This window comes from Branchiostoma lanceolatum, chromosome 2, assembly GCF_035083965.1.
Source record: "Branchiostoma lanceolatum isolate klBraLanc5 chromosome 2, klBraLanc5.hap2, whole genome shotgun sequence".
Classification (NCBI taxonomy): domain Eukaryota; kingdom Metazoa; phylum Chordata; class Leptocardii; order Amphioxiformes; family Branchiostomatidae; genus Branchiostoma; species Branchiostoma lanceolatum.
Window position 1 is genome coordinate 11,959,334 of NC_089723.1, and position 12,883 is coordinate 11,972,216.

A 12,883-nucleotide genomic window follows, 5' to 3' on the forward strand; every position below is an offset into this window, starting at 1 on the left:
CTAGCTTTCTTTTGACCGGAAAATTTTGACTGTGTGCACTTCTAACGTCATGTGAGAAGGGCTATATCTAGCGCATCCCAGCTCATGTTTTGGCGGGAAATAGGCTACTACGCACTTTGCGCGCGGCCCGGCGTACGTCTTGCATGCGACCCGACTTACAAAATCATTACGAAAAAACGACACCACTTACATCATCAATACTCCGTCTACTTATTGGGAAATATCTTCGCCATCTCTGTATTCAGTTTCCTTTTCATAGACGGTACCAATCACTTGTGAGAGCGTTACAAAGCTGTGCGTTGAATCGCCGTCCGCCAGCATTGCGGCCCCCAAAAATGGCGGGAAAACAACGTTGCCAGACGGCAGCGATGTTAACGTTGTTTTCTTTGGTCGGTTTTCTTCTCAAGAAACACTTAAAGACCCAATTTTTTTGTGTTTTATGAAGCTATATTTCTTATGTGTATGATAGTTGTATATATGCTTGGCACAGGTCGTATATTTAGGTGTCGGGCCGTCAAGCTACGCAGTGACCCTCTACTCAGCGTTGCCATCATTATTGTCAAAATACTATTCTCGACAAAACAAGAAATGAATATGTACACATATGTTTTGAATGCAAATAAAAATTATGTGCATGGACTTGGTTTATTTATCTTCCTTATGAGCATAGTCAGTGGACACAAACACGGCGTACTTATGCATAACAAGATCACTAAAAAGTCCGTCCTAAGTTAGGGCGCGTCCTAAGTACGGGCAACCCCCGTTACATATAACTATTTTCAAAACAAACTTTGCAAGTCAGAACATTGATTGATTCCACAGCTATCTCATGATAACATCCATTACCATAATACCACCACTAATCATAATACCGCCAAATCTAAAAAGCAATGAATTTTTAGAGATCTACTGGCGCAGCAACAGTGATTTCCGAGGTATGCACACTTCAGACATCAAGGTGTTTAATACACTCTTAAAAAGGTCTCAATAACATGGCATTCGAAGACAACGAGGTCAAATGTTTTCGATCCCTTATCATGGCAGGCTAGCGCGTCGTGGGAAGAACATATCATCACGCCATCGCACGTTGTTCGCTGGATTTGCATATAATAATCGCACATACTTCCAGCTCAAGACGATTATTTAAACAACAACAAAATAAAGTTCCTTTTACTGGCCTTCAACTTGTGTAAAAGTGTGATCTGTTGTCAAGAACGGCTGTTTACCAGCGGTAACTGCGGTTGACCTGGCGCCTTTCTTATTGTTTTCGCCTGAGACTAGCTCCTCCCCCGCATTGCGCAACAGGAAAATTCCCGCGAAAATCTCGGTGAAACCAATAGTTTGAAGGGGCGGGTGTAATTTCTACAAAGCACTGAGAAATGTTTTGCATCTACATGCATCACACTATATGCATGCTATTTATAGAGGAATCTTTCACCAAAAACAAAGCAAGAAACAACAGTTCATAACGTTAGTAGAAACACCCCATTCTAACCCAGTACTCCCTAAGTGGAGAAGCCCTCACCGGTGTAAAGTCCCACCCCTATCTTGGAGTACAACTGTCTGACGATCTGCGGTGGGACACCCATATCAACTACGCCACTAGCAAAGCCGGAAGGGTGCTAGGGGTAATTCGGCGCAATTTGACCCATTGTCCATCTAGGGTCAAGGCCACTTGTTACAAAGCGCTGGTGCGGCCCCACTTGGAATATAGTGCCACCGTCTGGGACCCGTACACCACCAAAGGGATACAGGCGGTGGAGGCCGTCCAGCGCAGGGCCGCCCGAGTGACTCTGAATGACTACCGGCAGACTAGCAGCGTGACACAAATGCTGAATGACCTGCAGTGGACCCTTCTCTCTGAAAGGAGGAGGAGCGCCCGCCTCACCTTTTTCTATAAGCTAGTCAATAACTACATCAATATTAACACAGATAGTCTGCTGAAACCAGCTCAGGGGCGCACCCAGGGGAGCCACACGCTCAAATTTCAACCACTTTACGCCCGGACAGACTCTTACAAACATTCATTCTTCCCCCGCACCATACCCGAGTGGAACGCCCTGCCTGGCGCGGTTGTTACGGCTCCCACCGTTGAGTCTTTCCGCGCCAGGCTGGAGGCCTGCCCGCCTTAGCCTGGGACCTCCTCCCCCCCTACTTTGCCCCTAGCGGGGTTATTTGGGGGTTACTGAAGTTGAAGAAGTAGGATGATGAACCCTTCTATTGTTCGGTCCCAAACCGCTGTTCACTGAACAATTTGCACCCCTCCGTCGCAACTTGAATGGGGACTCCACGTCGATACCATTTGTATTTGCACGGGAGCCGAAAATTAGTAGTAAAGCTTTACTTAGGAACCAATAAATCTCCTGTGATAAATAGTCAAAGAAAATGTCTTTATTTGCATGGCACACTTGGGATTCTTCCATAACTTACTAGATCGAGCAATGCCGCCGCCAGACCTCACGAGAGAGCTGCTCCTGATTCACGCCCACAGCATAGTAGACCTGCCGTGTCAACTTTAACCCTCAATATATGACTTACGAGGGGTGGTGGGCACGCGGGACTAGTTACGATCTTGTTTTTTTGGATAAGATCAACAATTAATATGACCGTTACACTAGCAACGGACCCGCCATTATGTGAACTGAACCATAGTAGAACGCCAGACATAAGTTTTACGTGATGGCAGTTGTTACGGGCTACAGTAAATCCAAAATTTGTAACAGTAACATCCGTTTTCGTGTGATTTTTTGTATCCCCAGACATTTTTGTATGTTTAGGGAACTCACAACCCCGAAAGAAAGGAACAACAGCTGGTTTATAAAGGTGAATAACAGCAAGATAATTGCCGAGTTTCTTCCTGGCGGTATTATGGAACCCCCTTCCGTGCGAGCGCCCGTTCTTGGTGCATGTCCGCATCTTCCGATTGCGATATTTCGTTTTTAGCAGATCAAGAGAGACAAAAAAACATATACAGCATAAGTAGCAAAGGTAAGCTATAACATCAACATGTAACCGGGAAAAAATGACGAGTTAATCCTTTGCTAAATTAGTATCACTGTAGAAATTGCAGTAAACGTGGCGGTATTATGGTAGTGGATGTTACATTCTCATAACTTTTTCTACCTCACATCGCATAGTCGACCTTTGTTACTTTATGCCAAAATAGTTTTTTCAATTTCGATAACAACTGTGCCACCATAATGCCAGTTCTTTTGGAAAAAAAGGAGCAATAATTCTGAGAAGCAGTCTAAATTGGTATGGCTCTATTTTGTTGGAAGTCTAATGTACCTTAGAAATAGGAGGATGTACTTACAGCATCAAACAAACAATATGTTGCATCCTCAAGCTACATGTACCATACTATGATTCCATATTAAGAGGCAAAGAAGCTCATTTTTTCTCAGTATTTTGTTTGAATGTATGCACATGACCAACCTTAGTCTCAAACTTGGGAGATGCCCCACTTTCCACCAGGAGCTTCACAACATTCAGGAACCCTGCCTTGGCTGCAAAGTGGAGGGAAGTCCATCCATTCTAAAGGAAACAGAATAAGTACATGAATACATGAGGTGATGAGATAATGCAAGAGGAGTTTTAGTGCTTGTATTTGTTGAATTATCATGCATGGTTTATAATGGAAAGGAATGTAGGGATGAGGATATACATATGATTTAAAAGACCCCATTGTATACATGTAACATGCAGACAAGATGTGGTAGCATGCACACAGGCCAGTCAGTAGATTGTATACTTAGACGGAGGAGGATGTACATTAAAGCATCTAAGGGTCACATACATATGTATGTGCCAGTAATGCATGTAACACTATAGGGAAGTGAAGAAAAAGAAGGTGTCATTATCTCAGGAACAAAAACATCAGACCACAAAAACTTACCCTCAAATGCTAACCTGCAATGTCAACTGCCATCAGATGCCTTTCTGACAAATTCTACACGGCTCAAGTCTGTAAATAAACCAATCCCCCCCCCCCCATCAGAGCCCTTGGATTGGTAATACCAGCTTCAAACACCTAGCTGAAGACAATCCCACTGTATCATGGGGGTGCCAAAAGCTCCAAGATAGAAACAGACCATTTATTTTTAACTAATTCAACAAATACACTATCCTACATGTACCACTGCGTGACAGCAACATCAGGGAGATCATATATTATATTTATTCTTTCATAATATTTCATTCCCACCGCTATGGTATGAAGTGATATATAATAAACTCAAACCAACTTTAGTGGAGGTTAACTTTTAGTTTTTTAAGTATGAAATTTGGACTGCTCTTAAATGACTATCAAATCATCATAAAATGGCTAACCATAGAATGCTGATGGTTAATACAGCATTAACCCTTTCCATCTGACCGTTTTGTTTGTTTGGTTGTTTCTTTGTGTCCTGATACACTCAAGCATAACTGTAAATGCTTAAGGGCCAAAATTTAAGATTCCAGCCTAACCTTGTCAAACACGTTGATGTCTGACCCTTGCCCCAGTAGTAGAGCTACCATATCCAGGTGCCCATTGGCTGCAGCAAGGTGCAGGGCTGTACGGCCACGCTTGTCCTTGATGTGAAGCTGAGTTGTGGACTTACTCAGCAGCAGGCCAACCACAGAAGTGTGGCCATTTGCTGCAGCCAGATGAAGGGGGATTGAACCCTGATGCAGAAAAAAAGTAACATTATGTCATTTTTTTCATCTGCTGTTAGTCTTCTACTAACTTAAAGTCAGTATTACAGGTAAAATTATCTACCACAGCATCATGTGCACTGTACGTAACTTTGAATGATTCCTCACACCTATCTGACATGTAAGCCCTATGAATCCAAAGCAAAGAGGACAGTTTACAAACACAACACTTTAGGTAACATGACCAGATAGACCAGAATGATAGACGGTGACATGTAACAGATTTTCTCAGTCCCCTAAGTGGTCTTCTTGGACAGGTTTTACTGCATTAGCAAACATTGCAAAGGACATATATCCTTGTCTATGCCCATGGCAAGTACTATATTGCGGCTAAGCCTTACATGTATTTCTGTTAACACTTATTTTGCGTGCAGAATGTTTTTGTTGTCATCGTTGTTGGTACCAATACTTTTTGTGTGCTTTATATTTGATGTGTTTGCCACATGTCATTCACAAATGTGACTTTTCCCTTGGTTACGGGAGGGCAGTAGTTCAGATGTACAAACTAAAGAGTTGAATCCTATGGTTCTGTATTCCTTACATGGAGAATGCATATTTGTTCATAATGTTACTGACTTGTATAGCTGTCTGTGCATCAGCCTGGACGCCAGGGTAGTTGAGCAGGACCCTCACAAGGCCCTCGTGTCCAGACTGAGACGCCAGATGTAGCGGTGTGAACCCGTACTGCAGAGAGAACATGACATAAGCTAACAACATAATTAACAAGGATGCCCACTCCACTGCCCTAAAGATGAATAGGCACAATTTTGGAATATTTCCAACCAGAACTCCATATCAGAACTTGCATTCTGGTTTTGTAAGTTAAATGTATGAAAACTGTCCAGAATCTTCTAGAATAAGTTTCTAAATATATTTTGATACAACAAAATATGGTCGCATTTCTTGTTAGTCATATCATCAGGCGTGTTGCTTGAACGATTCCGATACACTGTAATGTGTTAACCGAGTTTTGGTCAATCACATTAAAACTTGAATGTGATATTACCGCCAAACCTTTCTTTGTCGGCTGATATTGTGTTCGTCTAATGCTAGACATTATGTCTCTCAGAGGGTGGCATAAAATCCTCTTTCGCTGAAAAAAGATTTATTACTTTGTCTTGTGAATGATTGTGTTCAACTGGAAGTGGATATGGCAATTTTCCGAAATTCCAGTGAACAACAGCATAGTACATGTAGTACAAATCTCCCACGATGAGGCCAAACATTCCGATATGGGACAGAAAGTTTCTGACTGCGTCGTCTTCGAATGCATGGTTACCAATTTGAAAGCTTTATTTCTAGACAGTGTTCTGAACACGTTGGTCCGTCTAGTTTGCATTTCTGGCTGTATTACTGATGATGCATCTACATGTAGGATATAATCTTATCCCTAAGTACTAGTAGTCCGTTTGTGAAAATGGACATATTTTACAAAATGATATAAAATATATTGTTAACAACCATGTATACAGCACCTCTACTTCCTTTGAGGAATCAGTTGTCATTGGCTGGTCACTCTTTACTGTTGCCGGGACAGACTGGAGCATCTCTCGTACAAAGTCAACCTGGCCATACATGGCCGCTACATGAAGGGCAGTCATCCCAGTCTTGGAATAAAAGAAAACAAAACAGCAAAGTTAAAATCAAAAGCAATATTGAGTATCATTCATTTAAAAGCAACTATTTATGGTGGTAAGTAAACCTTTAGCATACTATGCCTTTTTGGGCACTAATTGTTTTTACAGGTGTAGTAATTAATTGTTTTCACACGTAAATTATGTTGAAAAAAGTTGCAACAGTTACTATCACATCTTACTCTTACACACTAAGTCAGGCACAGAGAATAGAGGACAAAATACTTAATTTGTTTGTTAAACAGGACACAATCATTTGTGTTACTGGAAGTATCATACTTGACTTGTGTGTACATGACATGTATAGTCAAACCTGCCCACCATCTGGGGAACTGGGCCAGGTTTTGGACAGGTGGTCAGCTTGAAGAGGATTGACTAACAACATGACCAAGATACAGTTGGTTCTAAGTCCAGGTGTTTTGATGTCAAATATATGACTATCATATTGTACAGTAAAGGGAGGAGGCCAATGTCCAACAACTATTCTACGTGTATGCGCACGCCTTTTAGCATTGTACAACCCATCAAAACTAAACTTTAAACACTGTTTTTGGTTATCTTTCTACATCATTTAGTTGAATATACCTTATTACACTGCACAGCAATATTCATCACATATGGACACAACTTTGTAGTGTCATGCGAAAGTCTGGAAAAAAAAATTATATACACAATCCCCACCGCCGCTTGACTTGTCCGCCATTTTGTCAAACATTCCAACGAACCACCGAACACACGATCGAACACGCAACATTCTGAAGTTTCAGTTAGGAACGTCCCTCAGATAAGGTGTCATATCGAGGTCCTGTGTTTGAGGACAGCCACACTTCGAGCATCTTAAAGAACCCACCACACTTATTGAAAAGAGTAGGGGTCCTTCCCGGTGTCTGTGGTTCAAAACCTACAGTCCTATGGCTGCACCTGGGGTAATGATATTGAGGTGCTGCCAAATGGCAGTCACTCCGGTGTCCAGACCCTTGCAATTCAGCCCAGTCAATTGTAAGCTCCTTGCAATTTAGCCTCTGTCAGTGGCTACAAAGAGCAGCAACCGATAATAAAATTGCTTCCTACCTTTGTACTGGGAGTCTTGAGGTCAGCTGCCCCTCGAAGTGAGTCCAGCACGTTGGTGTGGTCCGACTTGGCCGCCAGGTGGATGGGGGTCATACCCTCTCCATTCTCATCAGTGGCAGAAGCACCATTGTCCGCAAGCGTCTTTACCACCTCCTTGTGGCCACCTTCAGCTGCCAGGTGGAGTGGAGTGGAGGCATTAATCTGGAAAAAAAAAAGTGTTCCAAGTAGTGCTGCGTACCTAAACGTAACATCAGGTACAGGCACCGGTACAGAGGTTTAGTCCTGCCTAAATGATCTGTTGCATATTATTTACCTTGTTTAGAGTGTCAATTTGGTCACGTTTGGTGTTGTATGGGGCCATGAGGTTAGGACATCAGTCGCAAAGTATGCACATATTTGGTGTAAATTTATATATCAGGTACATTACCGGTACTTCATGATCCGGTATTTTGGACCTGTACCTAATCAATTTTAACGGTACAGTACCGGTATGCAGCACTAGTTCCAAGAGCTGCAGAAAAGGCCATGATACAACATGTACATAGGGGGGATTGCGGAAAAAGCTGGCCCTGTCTACCTGGCCTGTCTACCCTGGCTATCTACCTTTTTTGGGCCCCAAGGGTATGAATGGGGGTTTGGCCTTAATGGAATTTCCTTGAGGAAAAACTGGGTCAATGCAATTCCAGATGTGTGTGTGCTGGATGGAAGACAATGCCTATTGGTGATGGGTTGGGGCGGGGGTGAAGCTGTAAGCAATTCCACCAAGACCGGGAAAAAGTTCCAAGTACTGGATACAATAAAATGAATTTTTCCTCAAGAAAATTCAATCAGATGCAAAACCCCCATGCATGCCCTTGGGGTCCAAAAAGGTAGATAGCCAGGGTAGACAGGCCAGGTAGACAGGGCCAGCTTTTTCCGCAAACCTGTACATAGGGCCAATCATGAAAGGATGTAGTTCTTTTTTTTTGCGTTTCGGCGCCTTCGCGCCGGAACGCAATGTCCTGGCTTTTACCTTCGATGCATGCATAGCGCATGCAGGATGCTTCGATGCATGCTGTTTGGTTCAACATTGTGTCGCACACCAGAAGACCTTATATGGCAATACGTTCCCAAATCCTTGTATAGCCGTTGCCTTATATGGCAAGGGAGCACGAAAAGGCAGGCAGGCTAGATTTGCATGACACACAGGAGGGCGACCGCATGTAACTGCTACAACTGTTCGGAAATATCATTGCATTGTGGTTTCGGACTTTGATATCCTGAAAAATGACCATATTACATCTATTCCACAAGATTGCAGAAGAAGAAAAAAATGATTTCGTCAAGAAAACGACCAAAAATCGACATAAATGATACCATATAGTGAGGTTATAGCATTACGTACAGAGAGACGGGTTACGTACCGCAGCTTAGCCCATCTGGCAACGCGAAGCACTTCGGACCTAGAAGATCCGGGTTCGTGTCCGTGCATGGATTTTTTTTTTCTTTTTAGATATTGAATATCAAAAATATATATTGATATTATATTAATCTATCAATATCATATTTATGAATATCATTTTTTCATTTTTTTTCATTAATAAATAAAGAAATATTTTATATTTGTTATTTTTAAATATTCATTTAATATATACAAGGCCTTTGTCTTATGAACAGGACTTCATAGATTCCAAACCCGGCAATCGAATTTTTCTGTTCATTGTAATGGAAAATACCGTGCAGCGGCTCCTATGCGCGGTAAGATGATTCTTGCAAAACACTCGCCACTAAACTTCTATCCCCGATGTAAACAGAGGCTCTTAATGTTGTTTGCAAAACAGCGATCCTTTGTTACAGTAGCAAATGCTCCATTGTTCAGTATCGACTTCATTCAGACAACACGGACGTGGAAAGTGGCACCGCTCGGCACAAAACTATGGGAATTTTCATGAATTTTAGCAAAATTACCCAGGAAAATAAGGCAGAAATGTTGTAAATGCGGAAAACAGAATAATACGGATGAGGTAGCTGTTGATTTGTTTGACATTTGGTAGTCATTTTAGATAGAACCTTAGCTGTTATGAACTTCTATTTCACTTAATTACCATAGTGCTGATGATTCAATGGTGCTTTTTCAAATTTTATGTTTTATTGCGTGCCATGTACATAATTACATTGATAGCTTTTATAATGAGCCTATTGTACATTTTACAAATAAGTACAAGTTGTAGGCCAAGACCAGCTTTTTCAAAAGCACTTAAGTTAAGTGACGTAACTTCAAAATTGCTTTCCCCAATCTGCCTTTCTCTATTAAAACAGTACTCATTTCCCAAAATGACAATTTTTCTTATAGACTCAACAGCCCTTGAGTGACTTTCTCTGGCAGATTTTACTTCAAGTAAAGGGAAAAGACAATTCACACTCATAAACGTAGCCGAAACGCCAGCTTTTTTGAAAAGCTCTTGTTTCATTATTCTTGCAATCTGCACACAATACTATATCATTTGGCTCGCCCCTGAGACGTCGCCAAAAACAATATGTTGATCCATACTAGGTATGGCTAAGCATAAAAATGTGAACTCAAACCCAGGCCCTCAAAACCCTTTCGTCACTTTTTTGCCGGGCACTACCATGGACCCCTGTCGCGGAAGAACTGGTGCTTGCACTGTTATGAATAAAAATACGCAGAAGGTCATAAGTATTTACCAGTTTTTGCATGTTTTTCCATTAGTTTCCAAGATAACAAATACGTGCTTGTGATTTACGTGCTGAAAAACACTTTGTGGAAAGCTATTATGAGTAAATTGCAATAAAAATGGGCTATGCTACAATGTATGACCCAAACAGCATCCCCCTTAATTGTCCTGTCGTCTATCAAACTAAAGAAAGTATTAGCCACCTAAGGGGAGCCAGACGATGAGAATTCAATATGGCAGGCAGACATTCTCATCTTGGAACGAGAGGGGTAAACATGATAAAACTGGTAAATACTTTATACTTGCCCTATATCTTTTATTCATAATTTCATAGACAATGTATCCAGAGCGGCACATAAAGCCCTTGTCCCATGTACACTGCATATTAGATTCGGATGAGTTCGGGTGAGGTGTTTAGGCATACTGTAAACAAAAAGCTTTAGACCCAGCACTTTCACTGACATTACACTAAAACAGTACCTTGTTCCTTGCGGAGCAGACTCCAACCCTGTCAAACTTCAGGAGCTCTTTGATCACAGCTACGCTACCCTTGAAGGCAGCTATGTGAGCACAGGTGTTTCCTTCCTACACAGGAGAAGCAGAAGGTACTAGATATCAACAGAACAACAAACTGCAAGATGCAGTGACAGTCTATAAGAACTTAAAACTATGATTATGATTACTGATGATTTGCAAATCATTCATTTCTTCAAATGGCACAAAAAAGCATATATGTTGATACTTATCTCGAACTCTAAAAAGCAATGTCTAAGTTTCAAGGACAAAAGATATTTCTTTACTGTATATTCTAGAGTTTCACAAAGCAGACTATGGATATTAACTACATATTAAGATAGCCAGATACGTACTGCATTAGCCATGTTGACCAGCTCAGGCTTATAATTCAAGAACATCTGCACAACCTCAGAGTGATCATTCTCTGCTGCCAGATGGAAGGGTGTTTGTCCATGCTGTAAATTGGTAACAATAGAAGGTTATTGATTACTCAGTCACAGGTTTATCAAAATTGTATCATCTAAGTCAACACCACAAACTTTGGAACAATTTATATAGTGATGGCTGGAGTGCACTGATGTACATGTATATGGCCTCCTTTATACCAGTCTCTCAACACATCCGCATTGAATCTCCGGGTCACACCGTTTCACTGGACAAAGTCAGAATACTGGACACTCACTGCAGGACTACTTTAAGAGAGGTATAAAGGAGGCCATATACATCGGGGCACTCCAGCCATCACTCAACAGAAACAGTGGACATTATAAACTTCCTGGTACGTTTGACCAATTGCTGACGTCATGTATCCGTAATGACAGGTGTCAATAAAGTCACGTGTCGGTAACTTTTGCGAGTTTACGTTCAGCAGTGATTGGTCATTATTGATCAAATTAACATGGCAAGTTGATCTGTATCCCACATTCATTTCATTTCCAAAAATATTCATTCAGATAAAGAAATAAAGCAAGATACTGGTCATGAATTGCCAAGTTAATTTTGGTGTGTTAATATATACATGTGTGTATATGCTTAAGAAGTCAAGTCTCCAAGCAGCTTACCGTGTCCACAAAGTTGGCATCTGCCTTCATGTCCAGCAGAGTCTTACAGACGGACAGCTGGCCATTTTGTGCTGCCATGTGAAGAGGTGTTCTCTTGGCCTGTCAAACAAGCAAAAAAATTCAAGACAATAGGAAAATCTAATATCTTTCTAGGACTGGATTTGTTTTCATTTAAATAACAGTGTGTAATTCTGAAAAAAACAACTATTTGGAAACCTTATACCTCCATGAACCATGTTTATACCTCGATGTTGTGATTAAAACTCTGAAATACACAAGTACAAAATTTCTACCAGGCTTTTTTTGACTAGTATATAATATTCTCTCTGCACGGTGTCCTACTAATGTACAAATGAACACTGTCTATTCTTAACTTTCAAACGTCATGACGTTAAAAGGATTACAAAATGTGCACATGCGTTACTTTCATCACATGAATTTCATAGTAGAAATGGTCGACGGGTAGTGGGAAGCCATATGACTGTAACAGTTGAGAATCATTTACTTACATTTCTACAAGGCTTTTACTATAATGGGAGAAACCCCGAATGTCGGGGATCTGGAAAGCTAACTTATTCAGTCTTCTCTTGCTTGTAGACGTTGTGACGTCAAATGATGCAATTTGCCACTTAATGTTCGTTTAATGTTTGCCTTGTATCTGGCCGTATAGGACCTTTTGTTACAGAATAGTTGCCAAATTGTCAAACATACTTCGTTTGTTTGATAGAGTACGTGGACACTTGTGTCTAGGCTGTAGTTTATGATACTGTCGCTAGGACCAGTTTTCTAGTATATGTGTATTTCATTTGTGCTTTATCCTTTGTATTATGCCTTATCTATGGCTAGATCCATACTACTTGTGTGGATACAGGCCATTTGCAGCTGCTGCAGTGTTTGCTAACTTCTATATCTAATAGTTTGTGGGGGAAATTAATCAATTTTTAGTTTTTTTGCATCGGTATCTGAATCGGCTGCTATGCTCAGTCTAGTCACGAATCGCCGGCAGAACCGCCGACTAGGATAGCCCTTTATATATTTAATACTGGAAGCACGCCTGTGACCGTGTTTCAAATAAACACAAACATGTCCTCCACACAGTCACCAATTTCACACTATGCAGAATTCCTAGTGCTGGGATCCAAAAGCGGATATACATCATAATTCTCTCTTGACGGCAACAGTTTCTCTCAGCGTGCAAAACCACGGAACATGGTGGTATTTGGGCACAGGA

The 12,883-nt window shown here is 41.2% G+C and overlaps 1 protein-coding gene across 9 annotated transcripts in view; it reads right to left on the reverse strand.

Moving 5' to 3' along the window:
* The window catches only part of LOC136427462 (serine/threonine-protein phosphatase 6 regulatory ankyrin repeat subunit B-like), an 88,742-nt gene that overhangs the window by 19,036 nt on the left and 56,823 nt on the right, over positions 1-12,883 (reverse strand). For all 9 annotated transcript variants that reach the window (XM_066416328.1, XM_066416330.1, XM_066416329.1 and 6 more), the window contains 8 exons: positions 11,653-11,751; positions 10,945-11,046; positions 10,556-10,660; positions 7,401-7,601; positions 6,171-6,302; positions 5,272-5,379; positions 4,468-4,665; positions 3,436-3,534 (listed from right to left, as the gene is read on the reverse strand). In XM_066416328.1, coding sequence (XP_066272425.1) covers positions 3,436-3,534; positions 4,468-4,665; positions 5,272-5,379; positions 6,171-6,302; positions 7,401-7,601; positions 10,556-10,660; positions 10,945-11,046; positions 11,653-11,751 — 1,044 coding nt within the window. The remainder of the gene's footprint in view (positions 1-3,435; positions 3,535-4,467; positions 4,666-5,271; positions 5,380-6,170; positions 6,303-7,400; positions 7,602-10,555; positions 10,661-10,944; positions 11,047-11,652; positions 11,752-12,883) is intronic.